The sequence below is a fragment of the Chiloscyllium plagiosum genome, unplaced genomic scaffold, assembly GCF_037043375.1.
Source record: "Chiloscyllium plagiosum isolate Xiang-an unplaced genomic scaffold, Cpla_swu_hap1 HiC_scaffold_9, whole genome shotgun sequence".
NCBI lineage: Eukaryota > Metazoa > Chordata > Chondrichthyes > Orectolobiformes > Hemiscylliidae > Chiloscyllium > Chiloscyllium plagiosum.
In genome coordinates this window covers 64,543,744-64,566,038 of record NW_028270147.1, presented here as the reverse complement: position 1 = coordinate 64,566,038, position 22,295 = coordinate 64,543,744, and the positions used below count along the sequence as shown (strand labels likewise).

General features: G+C 39.0%; 1 protein-coding gene across 1 annotated transcript in view; it reads left to right on the top strand.

The window, feature by feature from the left end:
• The window catches only part of pde4dip (phosphodiesterase 4D interacting protein), a 256,882-nt gene that overhangs the window by 42,424 nt on the left and 192,163 nt on the right, over positions 1-22,295 (top strand). The window contains exons 3-6 of the mRNA XM_087990726.1: positions 7,893-8,016; positions 11,694-11,860; positions 18,407-18,566; positions 21,993-22,046. Coding sequence (XP_087846852.1) covers positions 7,893-8,016; positions 11,694-11,860; positions 18,407-18,566; positions 21,993-22,046 — 505 coding nt within the window. The remainder of the gene's footprint in view (positions 1-7,892; positions 8,017-11,693; positions 11,861-18,406; positions 18,567-21,992; positions 22,047-22,295) is intronic.

Below are 22,295 nucleotides of genomic sequence, written 5' to 3'. Positions count from 1 at the left end.
AAAGATGTGTTTAACACAGAATTATAAACTGGGATCCTACCTGCTATCTTAAGGAAAATGTAAAATATTCTATTGTGCAATCAAGAGGAGAGCCTTTTTTTTAAGTGTCTTGGCTAATATGTCCATTTTGTCAAATCTTAAAATGAAACAGTAATAGGATTGTAGGATGCAGCAGGGGCTCATGTGGCCAATCATATCACTTTGTAAGCACGTTCCAATTAGTCTTGCCCCCCGCCCCCAACATTTCATCATAGTCCTGCAAAATTTCTCTTAAAGTATTTGTTAATTTCTAAAAGTTACTGCCCAATCTGCTTTCCCAGGCAGACATCACATTCCCAATCATAATAACATGCTGTGCTAAAAAAAAAGAGGTTTTGCCAATTAGCTTCAAAATAATTTAGTTATAAATTCATTGTGGAATCTTGCTGAGCACAGTTAGTTGTGTTTGATGATATGCACGTCATCACATTAAGTTGCAGCATGGAATAAAACCTTTGTGCCTAATCTTTTGTAGTGTTTCTTTTACTTTGCAAGCAAATGCAATCCAATTTATCGTAACATCTCTGAACAGGTTGATTAGGAAAATATAAACTAACACCAGTCATCTATCTCTAATGAGGGAGCAGTTCTATTGTCCACCAGGACTACAATAACTTTAACTTAAAGTACTGTAGTTCTCTTCAGAATGATTGCACCTGCCAAAGATTCCTAGTTATAATAGTAGCTGCCAGCTTCTGCTTCACTTAATACTGTCTCTTTGTTCATAATCAATTCAATCAGTTGAATAACGAAATAAAATTAGGGAAGAAATTAAAAACAATGGACACTAAAATTCTTAACAATAGAAAGTTTAGATAGAAATCTCATTTAAATTAGATTTGTACTGGTGTGTGAAGAGAGTGTATGCTAGTTTTTGAAGAATTGCCTTCCTAGCCCCAGAAATGACCAGGGACATCCATATCAAAAACTCAATTTCCAAACTACTGGGCTGGTTGCTATAAAAGTTGAGTACAATTTGATGCAGTACAAAATGTTTTAATGGATTATTTGTGTTTCTGTGGGCCTAATTGTCTATGTGACAAAGGCTTTGAATTCAAGGGACACTAAAGTAGAAAGTTAGGAAGTCACATAATAACCCATTTACAGAAGCATCATAAAGGATCAGCAACAGGGAAGACCAATAAAGTAACCAATATAAATGGGTTCAAAGAATGGGTAGTTAATCTATGTTTGCTATTCCCAAAACAACTTAAATTGGTATGGATTTATGGTTTTATTTACCATTTGAAAGCAATGGAAATTTTTACATAAGAGAACTGATAGGTTATAGTAAGAAGAACAGATGAAAATATCCACTTTGGTTCATTCAAACATTGAATTTGAATCCACAATTTTCAAAATTTGCAGCTTAGTGCATACATAAATAATAAACTAACTTGCACTTGTAAAACAGCATATATCAATGAAACATCAGCTCTTTCCTTTTCCCATAGTTGCTGTCTGATCCTTTCAACATTTTCTGTTTATCTTTCAGTTTCAAGCATCTGCAGTTTTTTTCACTGGATTGTACTTGTTTCTTGCCCAGCCCATTATGGTATTCAGTTGAAGCAAAATGATTTCCTATAATCAGATTGCTAGCTGGACATATTAAGAGGGAGAGGAAGAATGTCCTTACAATGAAGGAGAATCTGAAATAAAGGGTGGGGGCAAAGAGAGCATATCGAACGGGGGTTGGAAGGAGAAAAACAATAGGATGTTAACCTGAAAGTGAGATGAGAATGTGAATTTATAAAGGAGGAAACACAATTGCAGAGGGAGAGATGGTGTGAGAGAAATGGTTCGTTTGAACCAGAAAAGAGAGACTGAACCAAAAACAGGGTGTAGGATACCTGAAAAGGGATATGGAAGGAAAACTAGATTAGGATAATAAATTAATCCACCAAAGGAGGTGATATTAACTTTTACCACTAGTGGAAAAAATATGTGTTAAAGCCTACTTTGCACCTCACCTGATTTTCTTTTTTCCTCATGAATGTTAATGATGCAGAAAATCAAAATGAAAATGGGCTGCTGTTTTGCTACCATCCATTTCATCTAACAATTAAAATGGAATAATACCTGCCAACATTGAACAAGATAAATCAAGGTGAAGCAGAAATGAGAGGGAGAGAGCAAGGGATGATAAAGTGGGAGAAAGATAATAGAAATAAATAGCAGAAAAGAATGAAAGGATAAGGAGTTGGAAGAGCTGGCAAGACATAGGGCATGTAGTTCACCTCTGCCAGTCCCTGCATTCTTTAGAATTTGAGGTTGAGATGGCTTTTAACCACTTGGAGAAGATTTTGAAGCATACTTAATAATTTTGTTTCTATTTACTGCTAGTGTTATGAAGATGAGCTGAATATAGCCAGACCTTTAGAAATAGTGGAGTGATCAGCATGAATATAGAGGTATCTATCAAAATGGCCAACTGCACATGTGCAAGTAGCTTGGTGATGTCATTTACTGGCAGAATGAATCTGCACATGCATAACTGATGTCACTATATTCCATACATAACGTGATGCCGGCTGCACATGCAATTGATTTTCAGGGAGCAGGAACAAAGCTTGGGAGTAGAAACATTGGATATGAAGTAATGCAGCCTTTAAGCCAGGTAGCTTCTCATAATAGACAAGGTAAAGATAGCAGCTCCAAGACGAATTTGGACTTGGGCAAGCACTGATAATACCAAGGGCTTTTACCCCCACTACTGAACACCACTTGAGGGCTGGCTCCAGAATTTAAGCGTCTAGCTGGACCCAGTTGCACCTGTCATTTGGCAGTGACATAGCGCTGTTAGATGGTGTTTCTGTGCTTGGGCACTTTTTGCTCCACCTGGAGGTGGCATTCCTAAGAAACACAGTCCGAAGAATAAAATAAACTTTTGCTTAAGCTTCAAAACGATTTGTGACCAGCCCTAAATATATTCAATAACAATGACCAACTGGGAACACTGGCTAGAGAATTTTGTCCAACCATTTGTACATGTGTTTAATGTGGCAACTGTATGAAACATTCTACTTTCATTAAAGCCAGCCATCATCCAAAGAAAAAGTTGTTCAACTGAGGTGGAAGGAATATTGGCAACTTCCTGTGATGCCCTGCCTCAGTATCATATCCACAGACTTTACAGCTATCTCAGTGTTTTATTAATAGTTCATGACAGCTGTGACCTTTGCATTTGCAAATGGACCTGACAGCAGTCTTAACTGCACTAGCAACAAAATATGACCTTCTCAATTGTGCAGACTGTTGTACCATGGAAAAGGCTATGGAATAGTTTAGAATGACATACAGCTTTCCCCCCCACACTGGAATGAAGTTTAAAATGTTAATACATTTTAAACCTCTCGTCCCTGCACAGACTGTATAAAGGCCAATGTTATTTGTGATGCATTCTGTTCTCCAAACTTTATACAATATGTTACACTTAATTACTAACTGCATTGGCGTGCCATAGCTATGGTCAGACTTCTGCATAGTGCAATACAAACTCCCATAAGCAAATTTTTACAATCCTGTTGCATCTTATGTGGCATCAAATGTTCTTTGATGGACACCTTTTGTATAGAGTAGCATATAGCTGGGAAGTTTGAACTCCTGATAGCAGAATATTGCTGCCTGAATCCTTTGGAGAATGTCTCTGACACTGATTGTAATGTTGGAGATTATGATCCTTTGTTCACCTAGATATTTACCTCTTCCTCCTTGTGTTGTTAATCCCAGGAAAAGGTCAATAAGGAGCTATCAGGAATAGGAAGACCTAGGAAAAACACCTTCTAATAACAGTACTCACACCCTCTCTCTCTAAACCCCCTTTCTGACAATATGTTCACTCACTAGCTCCTCAGCCCCTGACAGTGCTCAGTCTCCACATAACACTACTCAGTCTCCCCTGTGCTTGATGCTACTTCTGAGTACTCATCTCCCACCACACCTTCCCCAACATTGCTCAACTCCCAACAATGCTCAACCTCCTTCCTAAAATGCCGCCCTCCAGATGACCAGTAGAAGTGTATCATAAAGTATGAGCCCATTCCATCATCTATGCACAGAAACAATAACTACCAAATAATTTATTGAGATTTTAATAATCCCAGAATTCATGAACACTATCATCACTGCAGGAGTAACGCTGACGTGAACCTGAAACATGCTGTCACTTGCACAAAAGTAGGTTTTTGGAAGATATGCAGCTAGTGACTTTTGTGAATTGTTTGGGATTTTGTATATTTTCTAACTTGTTTGGTCAGGCAAATAGCTGGTATCCAAACTGTAGGTACAAGCACATTCTGTAATCCGTGACTTCAGTCTGTGCCTGTCAGTATGTGCTTGTTTGTACTGCACTGCATGCAGGACATCTTACCCATAGTTGGCTAATCATTAATCATTTGCTTCATGTGTTAACTAGACATTCAAAATAGCTTTCTGAGAAATGGTTTACAATTTCCAGTGTATTTGAACACACAATAACTCACGGGGTCCAATTTACCACTTGTAAATGAAATGATAAGCTCCGAGGATGTCAAAATATATGTAAATATGACGTCAGAGCTATTGCATACTTTGGAGGGTTAATTCTCCAGATAAGTTAAACTTAATTCATCTGTTTTAGAAGACCTGGCATGTTCATCTGGAAAGGAAACACCACAGAATAACTCCAGGACTATTGTTACAATCACCATAGAGACCATTGACTTTTAAAAGAAATTTGAACTTCCACTTAATACTTCAAAGTATGACACAACAAGACTTTATGGTTTAAGACTTCTACTGTAACAATCAGACTAAAAGCATTATTGTATAAATTCTATTATTGTAGGTAATATTTGCTTTAAACTATAGAACAAAACTTTCCCCTTCTCCACTTAAAATAACGGAAAAACCCACTTAACGTGTGTATTTGACATTGCACCTTTTGTTGTCATTCAATTTTGCCAGGACAGTCCAAGGTGATTCTTAACTCCAGTGGGTTTACTTCTGTTCCTTTCTGTCCTAAACTGGTAACTTTTGTAAGATATTGTGTTATAGGTTATCTTTATTAACTCATTAACCAGCTCACTATGTTAACTAATACTGGGTTCCTGTTCATTCATTCATAACCCTTTACTAACCCATTATTTATTATAAAATGGTTTCATTCATTTCATTCATAAAACTGCAGTTCTATAGTATATTTTACTATCACAGGATAGACCAAATTAAAACACCCCTTTCAACTATTTCCACTTTTTTATACCTTCAATTCTTATCAGCCCTTGCTGATATTTACCTCTGAATAAATATCAAAGACGACTAACCTATTCAGAACAATGCCATCCCCACCATTAGTCTCCATGACCTACCCAAAACTATGGAAAGATTATAATATTAATCAGCCCTTACCAACTGTCTCTCAAACCTGAATACGTTACGAACACCAAACGTTTTCCCCAATTAGTACATACTTGTTAAATACTTTTTAACTGGACTGTTATCCCTTTAAGAAACTAACTGTCGAATGAATGAAACTCACACTGGCAAATAGTCAACAAATCTCACAACCCAGCTATGGTAATCAGTTTAATATCCTTTATTCTCTTATTAAGTGTGGATGTAATTTCTAAATTATTTACAGCATATATGCCTCGTATTTTTACTAACACTTAACTTAAAGACAAAAGGGCTAACACCTCTTAATTATGCAAGCAGACCGGACAGACACTCTTAATCCCATCAGAAGTAACAGCCACCATTTAACAGATGTTTAACCCATCTCCGTCTCAAACCTTTGAGTACTATAGATAAAACGATGTAAAACCATAGTGTTGGAATTTTAATCTATGTAAGAACTGTATACAAAGAGGCTACTGTAAGAACTGTATTTCGGGATTCTATTGCCGTCTCGAACTTGTGTTACTGCAGTTGCTGAATAAAGAGGCCATTTTAGCCATTCACCCACTTTGGTCATTATTGAACACGACCCCACACTTTTCACACCATATCAGCCTTTCATGGTGAGGGTTATTGCAGATAATAGTCCCTCTAGTGCAAGCAAGGCCAATCTTCCAACCTCATTTCAAATTGTCACAAATTTAGCTTTTTAATGTAACTGCAACCTCTGATGCACACTGCTATGTTGTGAGCCATAGGGACCTGATCAGCAATGTATCTCGCACCTCTGGCTCAGGTGGGACTTGAACCCAGACCTCCTGCTCCAGCGGTAAGGACACAACCATTATGCTACAAGAGCCCTCCCAATTTTTTTGTTTAAATGTTGGAGGAAAATGAATGAATAGTTTAAAACCTAAATGTTTACAACCTAACCTTTTTAACAACTTCTTGGGAGTTTGGAGACTAGCATATTAACCTCAATGAAACATCAATTCTGCTGCTGTTGTCTCCACATGTGAGCTCTTTATACCTTCTTTCCAGAAAAACAACTCTTGCCTCCCTTTTAATTTTTTTCAGTTTTACCAGCATGGCCTGTTGTGCAGCAGTCAAGAATAGGTCTCACAACCCCCTTCATTTACTCTAATGACATAATGTTGATAAGATTGTTCTGTTTCAAAACTATTTGTAACACCATTCTTAAGTTCTAGTGACTCTTTCAACAAACATCTCTTTGGATAGATTCTGAATCTATGCTGGATGAAAAACTGTAAGATTAAAGTTGTCTAATCATTACATTTGTCATTAAAATATATATTTTTCTTTATTCTTCCATGGGATATTGGCCTCTCGAGCTGTGCCATCATTATTGCCCACCTCTAATTTCCCCTACCCTAAGTGATTTGCGAGGGCATTTCAGAGGGAAGTTGAGAGTCTATCACATTGCTAAGTCTGGAGTCACATGTGAATCAGACTAAATAAAAACAACTGTTTTCTTTCCCTAAAGGACATTAGTGAGGTTGATGGGTTTTTACAACAATCACTATGATCTCTATTAGAAGAGCTTTTAATACAACTTTTTCATTGATTCAAATTTCATTGTGGAATTTGAACCATTTCCCCAAATATTAGCCTGGAAAACCAGGTTAGTTGACAATATTTGGTGCGGCTGCATCTCCAATTCGTACTTTATCCTTCTATTTTCATGCTTTAAAATGTAACAACTTAAAGTGCTGTAACTAAAGTAAATGTGACAAGTAGTACATTGATTTATTGACATGGTGAAGTTTCTACCATCTGCCATAATGAAGAGACTACCAAGTGAACAATAAAAATGCTGATGTTTAAATATCAGTTAGAAGACTTGTGTGGGTGATAACAATATCTTCAGATATAGGAATGAAGTCAAACACAGAATAAATATAAATGGAACATTTTGTCCAATGACAAGAGGGCACAGTCAAAGAAGATGCATCCCACGTAATAGGTCAATTATTATTGGGGTACACAATGGGGTGAACACTCCCACAAGACATTTTAGCTATGAAAATCCTGATGGGTAAGAAGGTTGGTGGATAACTGAGAAGCATATAAAGGCGATTTGGCTGTATAAACAAAACACCAGTGTTTAACTGCCTTCTAAATCCTATATGAAGAGAAGGTTTTTTTCAACAACGTAGTCTAGTGATGAACATCTTTTGACATTGTAGTGATTGAAATGAGGTCAGCCAGCTGGACCTCAGAGAATGAGTTCCCTGATTGGGGCTGTTAATCTGGTTCAATCAGGAAGCCTTGGCTGACATAAAAAAGGTTGAGTGCCAGAGATACTGACACTCTGCCTCATACAGAGTCACATACTAGTACTATAGTCAAGGATTGTTCATCTGTAAATAAAGAGTGACTTGGTAATGGGATAATGGCCTCTGGAGTTATTTCAGCAATTTGAGCAAATAATAATTTCCTCCTCTTACATTTATCAGGAAAGCTGTGGAAAACCTGCACAACCAAAAAGAGGCCGACATTCACCAGAAATATGAAGAGAGACAACTGGAAACTGAGCATGTGCAAGCTATCTTGCATAATAAGATTCAGCTTCTGCAAGAGGTGAGTGAAGATTTGGAACAGCTGCGGCCTTAATCTGTGCTCCTTTAATTTAACTTCCATCATTTGAAGTAATTTGTTTTGTAATATCGCAGCATAGATGTAGAGGGCCCTTTAGCACATCTTCCTTGCCATTGGGAAAATCTTTAATTTTCATAACCTACCTCTACTTCAAACAAGCCTCAATTATTTTTAAAGGATGTTGTGCAGTTTTACTGTAGAGTACTTAAAGTACCAAGGTTACAGGCTGAATTCTCTACTCTCAGATCCTTCCTCACGTGAACGATGCCAAATTGTAATGCATTGTGGGGTCTTCCCATAGAGCAAGTTATGCTGTCTTAACAGATAGCCAAGAGTTATCAAAGTAAAGGTGTTGGAGCAGGCATGAGTACCGATAGATCTAAGAATAAAGAAAATATACATCAGATGAATTACTTGGGATCAGTCCTCATTTAAGTAATCTGGATTTTTAAAGTGGCAGGAAGGCAAGACATATTCTGGGGCAGACTATTCCTGCCATATATGTTATAACTAATGAATTATCACATAAAAACAACATCCTCAACTTGACTTTGTCTCGCACTTGTTAATGTTGTAAATTGTTACAAGTCATTTTGGAGGAGCATAATCAACAAAGTTGACACTGAGACAAAGAAGGAGACATTAGGACAAGTGACCAATGACTTGATGAAAGAGGTTTTGAGGAAGATTTTAAAACAGGAACAAGGCGGAGAGGATGGGAGTAGGGGGCGTGGAGTTCCAGCTTTTAGAGCCTAGATGGATTAAAAAAAAGGCAATAATGTGGCAAACGACCTTTTGGGAGTGGGGGCAAAATAGCCCAGAGTTGGAGAAAAACAGAGCACTTGGAGGGTTGTAAAGTAAGTTGAGTGTTTAGAGATAAGCAAGTATGAGATCATAGAGGAGTTTGAATATGAAAATAAGAATTGTAAAATCACGGGTTTTTGGGGGCCAGAAAACCACGTAGGTTATAAAATTTAGAAACGATGTGTAAATGGGACTGGATGCAAGTTAGGATACAGGCAACAGAGTTTTAGGTTAGCTCACATTTATGGGTGATAATTGGTAGGTTAGCCAAAGAAAGCACTGGAACCAATGAGTTTGGATGAATCAAAAATACTAATGAGAGCTGTGGCAGAAGCAGAAACATGCTATGACAGACCTTCAAACAGCAGCTGTTCCTGCTTTGAGAGATTCTTTCAGCTCATTCATCCAGGTTAGATTTTGCTTGGACTAGTGATGGTTCATGTTCAGAAGTGCTGGCTGGGCCTAGTTCATTTTTTGGTAGATTGAGAAAGGTGTTAGTGAGATTGTAGTAAATTGTTGAGGAACAACATTCCCATCACTTCCAGTAGAAAGAATCACTTGGGGGTTTCATGGTGCAGTTTACTAATTGGTACAGCAAAATCAGAAGTGAAATAGATTTGCATCAAAACCAACAGTTGGCATTTGTTCTTTACTCCCAAAAGGCTCCCTTGCTAATAGTTGAAGAACTTCATTTAGATTTGGAGGAAAGGTTTGGAGTGTTGCCACCTATTACAACTCCTCCTTCACTGCTATTAGCTTTCTTGTCTTTTTAGGGGGAAAAAATGGCAAAGCTATCTTTTCCTTAATGTGATATTGATTTAAATTAGAGTACGGGTACAGTGTATAATGAACATGGTGACAATTGTGTATTGTCAACAATTGCATATTGTGCAAGACATTTAGTGGGATTAAAGCATGTAAGGTTGTGGGTGCAAAAACGCTTGCAGGTGAGGATTAGAGTTATGACAGCACTGTGCTTCCTTCTGATTTTAATGATGTTTAATTTGAGCAGTTCAACACGGTGAAGGGGTGTTATTGCAAATATCATGCTTTGTACATTGAATTCTTCAAAGATGTAACTGATTTTCTGACCTGGTAGATCTATCAAATTCATCCTATTGTCATGCATGGAGGTTAACTGAGTTATTAGCAACTGCCATGTTCATCTGATTTCTTTGTCACTTGGCTTTTCTCCTCAGAATCCAGCAACATCCATTGCCGGGCTTGTCTTCTCTGTTTTACTTTCTCCAGTAGCAGTTCCATAGATAAGAATCTAGGGATACGCTGCCTTCATACAGACCTACCAAACAATATTTCTAAACTTAACCTGCATGATGTGCAATTTTGTAGCAAGGATCCCTGCTAATTTAACAGAAGACACCTTTTTGTGTAAACAGCAGAGATCGAGAGAATCCCTAGAAGAGTATAAAGGCAGCAAGAGCATACTTAAAAGGGAAATCAGAGGGCAAAAAGGGACATGAAATAGCTTTTGGCAAATAGGGTCATGAAAATCCAAGGGATTCTACAAATACAATAAAGACAAAAGATTAACTAGGGAGAGAATAGGACCTGTTAAAGATCAGTAAGATCGCCTACGTGTGGAACCGCAGGAGATAGATGAGATACTAAACAAGTATTTTACTGTGGAGAAGGATACAGAAGATAGAAAATGTGGCAAATAAATAGTGACATCCTGAAAAATCTCCATGTTATAGAGGAGGAGGTGCTGAACATCTTAAAACACGTAAGGTTTATCCACCTTTATCAGGTGTACTCTAGAATTCTGTGGGAAACTAGGGATCTGATTGCTGGGCCTTTTGCTGAGATATTTGGATCATCGATAGTCACAGGTAAAGTGCCAGAAGACTGGATGTTGGCTAATAAAGACTGAATAGGCTGGAACTATTTTCTGTGCGGTGCCGGAGGCTGAGGCGTGACCTTATGTAGGTTTATAAAATCATGAGAGGCATGGATAGCGTAAATAGGCAAAGTCTTTTTCCTTGGGGTGGGGAAGTCCAAAACTAGGTTTAAGGTGAGAGGGGAAAGATATAAAAGGGACCCAAGGGGCAACTTCTTCACGCAGAGGGTGGTGCTGATATGGAATGAGCTGCCAGAGGAAGTGATGGAGGCTGGTAAAATTACAATATTTAAAAGACACCTGGATGGGTATATGACTAGGAAAGGTTTAAAGGGATATGGGCCAAATGCTGGCAAATGGGACTAGATTGATATAGGATATCTGGTTGGCCTGCACAAGTTGGCATTAAAGGTCTGTTTCCATGCTGCATATCTCTATGACTCTAAATCCTCCAGCTGTATGCCAATTCCTAATGTTCCCCTTCAACATTAACCAAACACCAAATTTCAGGATTTCCTGTAACCTGTGCTCACCTGAAATGATTCTAACACACACATCATAATAGGATTAACCCACTTGACAGCAGACAAATGCAAAGCATTTCATTGGTATAAAAAGTTAATATTGTGCTCTCTCCAATCTTTTTCTATTCCCATCGTAGTGTGCTGTCTATCCTTGACTATTTCTTTCATCTATGTTCAGTGCCATAACAACATATACTAATATCAGCAAAGAAGTTGACACAAGTGTAAAGTGGGGACACCGTTTTATACCGCTCTGGACATTTTACCAACAAAAATAGAGATTTCTGGAAAAGCTCAGCAGGTCTGGCAGCATCAGTATGGAGAAGTCAGAGTTGACGTTTCAGGTTGAGTGACCCATCGACATGTCTTTTAGTGAGACAGAAAACCAGATACAACATTTCATCAAATACTTTGAGGTAACAAGCAAAACTTAAAGAAATTTAATGCAATTCTTATTGTGTCGATACAAACAGGAAGTCAGACTGGCCAAGAAAGAAGCAGAGAAGATGGTCGCTGTTGCAGAGGCTGAGAAACTCCGATCCCTTGAGTTGGAGGAGAAACTAAGCAATTGTAATCAGGAAAACCAAGAGAAACTCAAATTATGGGAGTCTCATGAACAAGCTCTAAGAGAAAAAAATAGGTAATGTACAGGGGACCTATGTTAATGTAATGCTTTGGAAATAAAAACACTGGGCCAACTTCTATTTAAATATCTGACAAAAAGGTATGTTGCAGGAATTTAAATCGCTGTTGATTTCTAATTGATATGGAGATCTGAATACATCTAAAATTATTCAGAATTTCAAATCAAGCTATTCCTTTCTTTTGTGATTTGAATATTATGAGACAGAATTTCCATGACTGATGAAAAGCTGATGCTTCAGTTGGTATGTTGTAACAAAGTCTATTGTTATGAAGTTGAAGGTGTGTACTGTACCTTTAAGAGAGAGTGAATGATGTTTTGCTAAGAGAGCTTGTAAGTGCCTGTCATGTGACTGACTAACAGCCTCAGAGTGTACTGGAAAATTGACAATATGTCACATTTGGCTGGGAAATAGATACCTGAGATGGTTGCTGTTTTTGGCAACAATTCAAATTTAACCAATCAGTTTAAATTATGCCTCGGAAACTCAAACCCAATCGAGTTTTAATTTATTGTTTTGCCAACATCAAACCAATGAGACGATCTGATGTTGGGGCGTTCAAAAAAAAGCAGGCAGTTTGAAAGTTAGACAGAGTAACTGCCATCGAGAGAGTAAATGCCATAAAGACAGAGACCCAAAAGAGTAAAATACAGTATGTCAGTTTTTACCTTTTCATATGAAACATCTTCACAGTAAAAACAAAGATGATGACCCAGGGATATCATCAACAAAAGAAGACAGACACAGATGATGACAGCAGCTGTATGGTTTTGAAATTAACTTGATGTAATTTTAATAAGCGTTTTATTGGAACAGTGTATTGTTATCGAGTTGGAGGCAGATAATAAGCAGTTGAGAGGAAACGGGGGTGCTTAGAGTTGTGAATAGTTGTTATTTAATGTTCACTTTTAAAAAATAAATTGAATATAAATAGTGGAATTTGGGGAGTTCTCTGTCATTCATATTTTAACAGATTATGAGGTGAGGTGAGCTTTTCTGGGTGTTGGCATCATTAACAGAGGGGTTCACCGTCATGTCATACCACTATTCTACCTATTTTAATAAAGCTTAAGGATTCTACAACATTATTCAGAGAAAGGTAGAGTGTTATTTTGTTGCAAAGTCTGTTATTTATTTCTCAACAACTAAATTCCTAAAAACACATGTGGTTCAACTTGTCAAGCGACCAGGAGACTTAAGTAAAAATTACAACCATTTACTTATTTATACATATGGAGAGACAATCTTAAAACATTGTCTCTGGCAAAACCCACAAGGTTTCGCCTCTTATAAACCTTAGGTCCGTAAGACCACAAGAAATAGAAACAAGAATAGGCAGTTCAGCTCCTCAAGCCAGCTCTGCCAGCATACAGAATCATGGCTGATCCGAAACTCTTCACATCCACTCTCCTGCTCTCGGCCTTAAATATACACAAGGACTCTGCCCCTACTGCTCTCTGTGGTTAGGAGTTCCAAGGACATTCAACCCTCTGAGAGAAATTCCAGTTATAGGGCTAAATCCACACACAGTCAGCATTAATGCCTAAAATATTGCACAAACATCCAGAAGAATAGATATTTCTTGAAACTGATCATCCTTTGTAGCATCGTCCACAGAGTCATTGCCTGAATGGAACCCATCTTAACTTTTTCCACAAAATTTGGAATTGTAGTATCATTCAGATATCTTTGTGGCTACACTTTTTTCTTTCATTGGTATAAGAGTGGAGTATTTGATATACATCACACCATGCCTTCCATATTCGTAATCAATTATTTTGATGTTTGGAGCCTGATCATATGCATACCATTCCAGTAATTCCTCTTCTGAAAATCTGTTTTCCAGGTGGTCACAAAGCAGTCGACTAAAAGGATTGCAGCACTGTCAGCATCACTCTTTAGAGTAGCCAGAACCACTTAATTTCATCATTCCATTAAAGAAATTCAACTAGATGCTAAATCTTCACTTTATTAATCTTGGCCTTTGCAAATTGCATAGCTTCCATTGGTGCCTAAAACAGCTTCACTGAGAGAATTTGCACGATGATGCCGTTCGCCCAGAATATCATTCAGAACTTTTAATTCAATACAATACTGTGACTTTGTGAGCATTTTTACACAAATTTATTTACTGTATCCTTGCACTTATGTGCAGTAGTTTTTGATCAAGAGTTTGTAGTTTTACATGAGCGCACTTGTGTTACCCGTCTTTGAGAAACATCAGTACATGCATAGATGATCATACAGTGGAGACACTTAAAGCTCTATAAAACCACAAATCATTTATTAAGTACTTACATGAATAACACACACTTTTAACTATTTTAGATATCTCAATACTTGTCTTTCATTACCCTGATTTCTATAACTAAATGCAAACATTATTATCTGGGAGAGTTTTTGTAGCTGGCCAGGCTGAAACCAATTGACGTCGTCACCTGATGTAGGGTACCTCTTTCACAATTTTAATCTTCAAATGTTGTTGAACAAATCGATTTCTTCAGGCTCTTTATACACCAGTCTCTGTGCCAAGTGTGTGCCTTATTTGGAATTACCTGCACACGTGACCCATCCTGAATGTTCTGTCCAAATGCATGCCTTCTTTGGACTTATCCATGCACATGAGCAATCTTGAATGTTTTGTCCAAATAAATGTCTGATCTGATACAACCAGTGGTTCCTAATTTCCTGTAGTTTTAACTGTTGGCAGATTTGACTGACTCAGTGTAATTCCATTCACAAAGCAGCCCATTGTTAGGCCTGTTATCAGGTTCCTGTTAACTTCAGCCTTATCCAACACTTGACAGTCACCTCACTTCATTCAGAGGTCGAAATATCACTGCATCATACTCTGTGACTGTGGCAAATTCTTTAAATTGCCCTTCCATCACAGATGGCCTGCTGAACATCATATGCATTGTTTTTCAAAGCATTTTGATATCATATATAATTTAAGGCCTGCTTCCAAGCATTACCCATTCCAAGATTTTCTCTGTTACATCATTGCATTGATCACAACAAATAGAGTTGTAGAGATGTACAGCACGGAAACAGACCCTTCGGTCCAATTTGTCCATGCTGACCAGATATCCCAACCCAATCCAGTCCCACCTGCCAGCACCTGGCCCATATCCCTCCAAACCCTTCCTATTAATATACCCATCCAGATGTCTTTTAAATGTTGCAATTATACAAGCTTCCACCACTTCCTCTGGCAGCTCATTCCATACACGTACCACCCTCTGTGTGAAAAAGTTGCCCCTTAAGTCTCTTATATATCTTTCCCCTCCCACCCTAAACCTATGTCCTCTAGTTCTGGACTTCCCGACCCCAGGGAGAAGACCTTGCCTATTTGCCCCTCATGATTTTATAAACTTCTATAAGGTCACCCGTCAGCCTCCGACGCTCCAGGGAAAACAGCCCTAAGCCTATTCAACCTCTTCCTACAGCTCAAATCCTCCAACCCTGGCAACATCCTTGTATATCTTTTCTGAACCCTTTCAAGTTTCACAACATCCACAACATGGCTGCAACTTTATTTTTTTCTTTCCAAGCATAACAGTAGCTCCACCTGGTGTAAATGCTGCTATCTTCTCTCAATCACAGTCACTGTTAACATAAAAATTGTTTAGTTGCTGCTACATTGGAGACACATTGGTTAGCATTCAGTTTCAAGATTGCTGCTAAGGTAGTTTAGTAAGCAAGTTCAGATTCTGATTGAAAATCCACTTTTTTGTGTAGAAATGTCTGTACTTTTGTCTACTGTCGACATGCGAAAAGGCAATTTGTGGAATTCATCTAGGAACTTTATCTGTGTGATGAAGTTAATGTACCCCTCAAATTCAAAGACATTATTCTTGCTAAACCAACTCACAATAGACCATACAACCAAAAGATATAAGAGCCGAATTAGGCCACCGAGCCCATTGAGTCTGCTGTACTATTTGATCATGGCTGATAAGTTTCTCCACCTCGTGCTCCTACCTTCGCCCTGTCAGCCTTGATCCCCTTACTAATCAAGATCCTATCAATCTGTCTTAAATATGCTCAGTAACTTGGCCTCCATAGCCTTCTGTGGCAATGAGTTCCACAGATTCACTACCCTCTGGCTGAAGAAATTCTTCCTCATCTCAATTCTAAAGGATTGTCCCTTCACTCTGAGACTGTGCCTTCAGGTTATATTCTCTCCTATTAATGGAAACATCTCAATCTCCACTCTATCCATGCCTCTCAGTAGTCTGTAAGTTTCAATGAGATCCCCCCCTCATTCTACTCAACTCCATCAAGTAGAGACCCAGAGTCAACCGATTCTCGTATGACAAGCCCTTCATCGCTGGGATCATTCTTGTAAACCTCCTCTGGACTCCCTCCAACACCTGCACATTCTTCCTTAGATACGGCAGCCAAAGTGGCTCAGCATATTCAAATGCAGCCAAACCAGAACCTTATACAACCTCAGCAGTACATCTCTGCTCTTGTTTTATAGCCTTCTTGAAATTAATTCTAACATTATATTTGCCTTCCTAACTGCATGTTAACCTTAAGAAAATTCAGAGTTTCTGCATTCTTCGTCATATGATCATAAATATCTTGCAAAGGAACTATTCACATTCATTGCAAGAACAATGTTGTCAGTTAGAGCTGTCACCATATCAGGATTAGTCTTTTTGCACTAATCTCATCCTTAATATTTTTCGTGTTTTGGTATGTATTAATAAAATTCCATTTTTGCATTGATTTTGTAAACTAATAGCAGAATCTGTTGCAGTTTTTAGATCAATACCACTTTTTTAGTTCCAATTTACAATTGTAACACTTTTTTTCCAGTGCCAAACACACCTCCAACATTTGCTTTAGAGCAAATAATGCTTAGGACATCGTCAGTTTAATGATTTGTGAAAATCTTACCAATTCGTACCTTCCATTAATGTGTTGAAATGACATTTTGGTTTTGATCATCTTGGAAAGCTATTTGTTTTTGTGCATAAATTTATTTTTGAGGAGCTTGAAGATTCATTTGCCTTCCTTTTTTCTTAAGAAACCTCAGCTTAAAAATATGAAAATGAATGCACCTTGCTACTTGCATTCTGGAATGCCTGCCTGTATGGTGGCTCAGTGGTTAGCACTGCTGCCTCACAGCATCAGGGACCTGAGTTCAATTCCATGCTCGGATGACAGTGCAAACTTCACAAGATGTTCTCCCCATATCTGTGTGGGTTTCCTCTAGATGTTCCTCCCACATTCCAAAGATGTGCAGGTTAGGTGAGTTGGCAATACTAAATTGCCCAAAATGTCCAAGGATGTGTAGGCTAAATGAATTAACAATGGAAAATGCAAGGTTACAGGGATAGTTTAGGGGGATAGTCTCGGTGGGATGCTCTTTGGAGAGTCAGTATGGACTTGATGGGCCAAATGGCCTGCCTCCACAGTGTAGGGATTCTATGATTCACAAACCTTGCATTGCCTGAACCTCCTCGTGATTGCAGACTGTAAGCTGCCTGCTCCTAGAACTTTCAAGTTGTGGTCTCGCCTCTTTCCCTGCCACAAGCTAACGTCTTCCTGCTTGCCTCTACTGGACTTGCATTCAGTCAGAAGCTGGAGCTCTGCTGCTATGGAAGCTGTTGCATGAGTGCAAAATACCAACTAATGGTTCAGAAGGACAGGGGCTTTGTGGCTATAGGGTGGGCAGACAATCCTGGGGTGTATATAGGTTTTTTCCCAATACATGCACAGCTTGCAGGTTAAGTTGCTCCATCTTTAACTTAATTTTCTTAAAACGCTTCCAGTTGAATCTATATTTAATCTTTCAGGTTTAACCCTTTCACACTCAACTAGTTTATTCATGCAATGCCAATTCTAGAATGTTTGTGTTATTTATAAAGATACAGTATTAATTTGCTTATGCAAAAATAATTACTGCACTCTAAAGATAAATATTTCACTTAAATATTCCACTATTTCATTATGTTATTGCTCTCCAGTAATTTTAAATAATGATTATAATGTGTACAGACTATAAAAGTTGTCCTAGAATTTGTAACTTTATTTTTTACTTTATTTGCAGATGTAGATTTGATCTTCTAAAAAGTTTTAAAGCAAAGCTGCTTTTCTTTCATGAATATGTCTTGAACAAGTAATGCTGGTGATATTTGGCAGTGTTGTTGAATTTGCATTGAAACATCAACTTTTGTTTGTTTGGCAATATTGAATGAATATCCTGCTGCCATTGTCCTTCTAATGACATCACATCTCAGTGGTGCTTCACACTAGATCAACTGGACTTGTGTTGCAATGCAACACCACTAATGCTCCAATGGATACCTCGTAGTGATCTTTCTGTCACAATGATACTGTTTAAAAAGTGATTTACAGTTTGAGCTTGTTAGATCTTTTAAAGGCAGTCCAACTCAACAGACGTGAGTGCAGTAGTCTGCCACTAAGTTAATGGTGTCTATTTTTAATGTACAGTATTAGGATTAAGTGGTCATAACTTTTCATTTAGGATTTTCAAACTAATGTAAATATCTTTTGTGCCTTTGCAGAATAATAGAGCAGCTGACCCAAGCACTAAGAACCAAAGATGTTCATTTAGGTCAATTAAATAAGGAAAATCAGTATGCGGTGGATAACCATGTTGGTGGTTTAGAATATCGTGTTGAAGAGCTCACCGATACATTACGGCAAAAAGAAAGTGAAGTTGAAGTAAGTGCTTGTTTAAAACTAAAACCTGGAAGTCAATTTGATTAATTGCCATCCACTTGATTTTAATTATGCTCTCATGGTGTCAACCTGTGGAAATGGCTGTAATACATTCCATTGTTTAATATTCCTGGTCCTGGATTTTGTGCAATAGGAACAAATGTGGGAAATTCAGACATGAAAGCACTTCATCCACTTCACAGTTCACTTCATTCACTGTCCATTAATTTTAATGGATGAATAATCTTTCAAACAACAATTCTAGCTCACTGACCTCTTAGAATGTTTTACCAGCTATGAATAAGACATGCTATGAATGGTTACTTTAACAAATTGAGGGAAATGACATTAGAAATGTAGCAGACAGGAAGAATCTATGTAAGCCTCACATTTTCGTATATTTCAATTAAATCTCCTGTCACCCACCAATCTTTCTTAATAGCTACATTTTTCCAGTCTAGGCAAGATCCTCATATCTCCTCTGCACCTTGGCTGGTGCATTCACATCCTTATAGTGTAGTGACTGGAACAATACACTGCGTGCACTCCAGTTGCAGCCTAACTAGAGTTTCATATGATTCTACCATAACATCCCTGGCCTTAAATCTGTGCCTCAGCTAAGAAGAAAAAGTATCTCATGTGCCTTTTTAACCAACTTATTTATCTGTCCTGATACCTACATATAGTTTGTGGACAGGCACTCCAAGATTCCTCTGCTCCCCTACCCTTGTAAGTCTTGTACCAATTTTTAATTATTCCCTACCTTTGTTGCTCTTCTCTAAGGCATACTGTCATAATTCTCTGGTCCATTTCTATCTCGGGCGACCAAATCAACACGGACTTTTACTATCAACCGACCGACTCCTACAGCTTCTGGATTAGTGGTGCTGGAAGAGCACAGCAGTTCAGGCAGCATCCAAGGAGCAGCGAAATCGACGTTTCGGGCAAAAGCCCTTCATCTGCATCGATTTCGCTGCTCCTTGGATGCTGCCTGAACTGCTGTGCTCTTCCAGCATCACTAATCCAGAATTTGGTGTCCAGCATCTGCAGTCATTGTTTTTACCTCGACTCCCACAGCTACCTAGACTACACCTCCTCCCACCCTGCCCCCTGTAAAAACGCCATCCCATATTCCCAATTCCTTCGTCTCTACCGCATCTGCTCCCAGGTGTTCCAATACTGAACAACCCTGAATGGCCTCCTTCTTCAAAGACCGCAATTTCCCCCCAGATGTGATCGACGATGCCCTCCACCGCATCTCCTCCACTTCCCGCTCCTCCGCCCTTGAGCCCTGCCCCTCCAATCGCCACCAGGACAGAACCCCACTGGTCCTCACCTACCACCCCACCAACCTCCATATACATCGTATCATCCGTCATCATTTCCGCCACCTCCAAACGGACCGCACCACCAGGGATATATTTCCCTCCCCTCCCCTATCAGCGTTCCGAAAAGACCACTCCCTCTGTGACTCCCTCGTCAGGTCCACACACCCCCACCAACCCAACCTCCACTCCCGGCACCTTCCCCTGCAACCGCAAGAAATGCAAAACTTGCGCCCACACCTCCCCCCAAACATCCCTCTAAGGCTCCAAGGGATCCTTCCATATCCACCACAAATTCACCTGCACCTCCACACACATCATTTACTGCACCCAATGTGGCCTTCTCTATATTGGGGAGACAGGCCGCCTACTTGCAGAACGTTTCAGGGAACACCTCTGGGACACCCAGACCAACCAACCCAACCATCCCGTGGCTCAACACTTCAACTCCCCCTCCCACTTCACCAAGGACCATAGCAACACGACGGCTGGAGGAAAAGTGCCTCATCTTCCACCTAGGAACCCTCCAACCACAAGGGATGAACTCAGATTTCTCCAGTTTCCTCATTTCCCCTCCCCCCACCTTGTCTCAGTCCCAACCCTCAAACTCAGCACCACCTTCCTAACCTGCAATCTTCTTCCTGACCCCTCCGCCCCCACCCCCACTCCAGCCTATCACCCTCACCTTAACTCCTTCCATCTATCGCATATCCAACGCCCCTCCCCCAAGTCCCTCCTCCCTACCTTTTATCTTAGCCTGCTTGGCACACTTTCCTCATTCCTGAAGAAGGGCTCATGCCTTAAACGTCAATTTTCCTGCTCCTTTGATGCTGCCTGACCTGCTGCGCTTTTCCAGCAACACATTTTCAGCTCTGATCTCCAGCATCTGCAGTCCTCACTTTCTCCTAGAAGATTTGAACACTATGGGCCACTTTTCTACTGCTGCAGGCTCTAGCTTTCTTCCCAACTATCAAACACATTGCCGATGTTTTGTATCATTTGATCACTCTGCTTTTTGTAATTTATATAAATGATTAAATGTAAGGAATTCAGTACTCAGCCCTGTAGGACATCACAGGAAACCACTGTTCAGTCATCAAAACGCCCTTTTATAAACTTTGCTTTATGCTACTGAACCAAATTTGGATCCAACTTTTCAATTGCCATTTAAACCATAGGCTCTTACTTTTTTCAAGCCAAACTGTCAGATGGGATTTTGTTAAAGGCCTTGCTAACTTCCACATCGACAACATCAAGTGTGTTCCTCTCATTAATGTTGAATATTACTCCTTGGATAACTCAATCAATTTGGACAAGCTGGTTACTTTTAAAAATGCCAGACCCCTGAATATTTCCTGTTATTATGTTTATACCATGCAATGTTTCACATTCTTCTTTAAATACATCAATTGCATCATACCCCCGTTAGTTGCAAAGTATTCATTTTGAAGCATGCCTCCATACATGTTGCCTTTTCTTTTTTTATCTCATCAGGCCCTTGCCTTTTTCATGCATTTTGTAGAACATTTTTGAGTTCTTCTTGATTTTCCACTTCTGAATGTTTTTATGCCCTCTCTGTGCTCTCCTAACTTCTTTTCAGCTTTATCTTTGGATTTTCTATACTCCTGTAAGCTTTCTGCAGAACTGTGTTGAGTTGTCAGTAAGTGACATAAACAGTCCTTTTTATGCCATACTTCTCCTATTCTCTGTGCACTTAGACATCCAGAGGTGGGGTGCCAGATTTGACAGTCCCACATTTTTCTTTATGGAAGCATGTTTGTCCTGACTGGTGTAGTATGGGTCTTTGAATTTGGAACATCGGAAAATGTACCGTTTTCATTTTAGAATGCTTCTGATGGGAGAACCAGTACATAGAGTCATAGAGATGTACAGCATGGAAACAGACCCTTCGGTTCAACCCAGTAGATAGTAAGTATTAGGTAGTCCATGGCAAGTTAAAGGTTATATGAGTTAGAGGCTAAAATTATGTCACAGTGCTCCTGACCAAGTGCAAAAAGAAGTCTTTCTGGGGAATAGCCTGAGCTGTTGATTAATGGCACATCCTGCCCCACAATTAACCATCAGTTATTTTCTGTGTTGCTAGGATTTGCAAGATGAACTGGGCAGAGAGAAGTTGCGGACCCAACAAGAAATGCAAGTAGGTGTCAATTACTTTATATCCATTACACTACATCAGTGTGAGATTGTGCCTTGTTTCTGTTCATTTTACCAACTTCAGTGTATTCATAGCTCCAATACAGCTAATTATGTTCACTGACACTGGTTCTGCCACATTTAATATCATGAGATACATAATCAAATCTCTATAACTCCATGTTATTTAGTCATCCTTGTTATTAACTACAGAGTTCATCTTGGTGTCTTCTGAAATAATGTGTACTCTGAC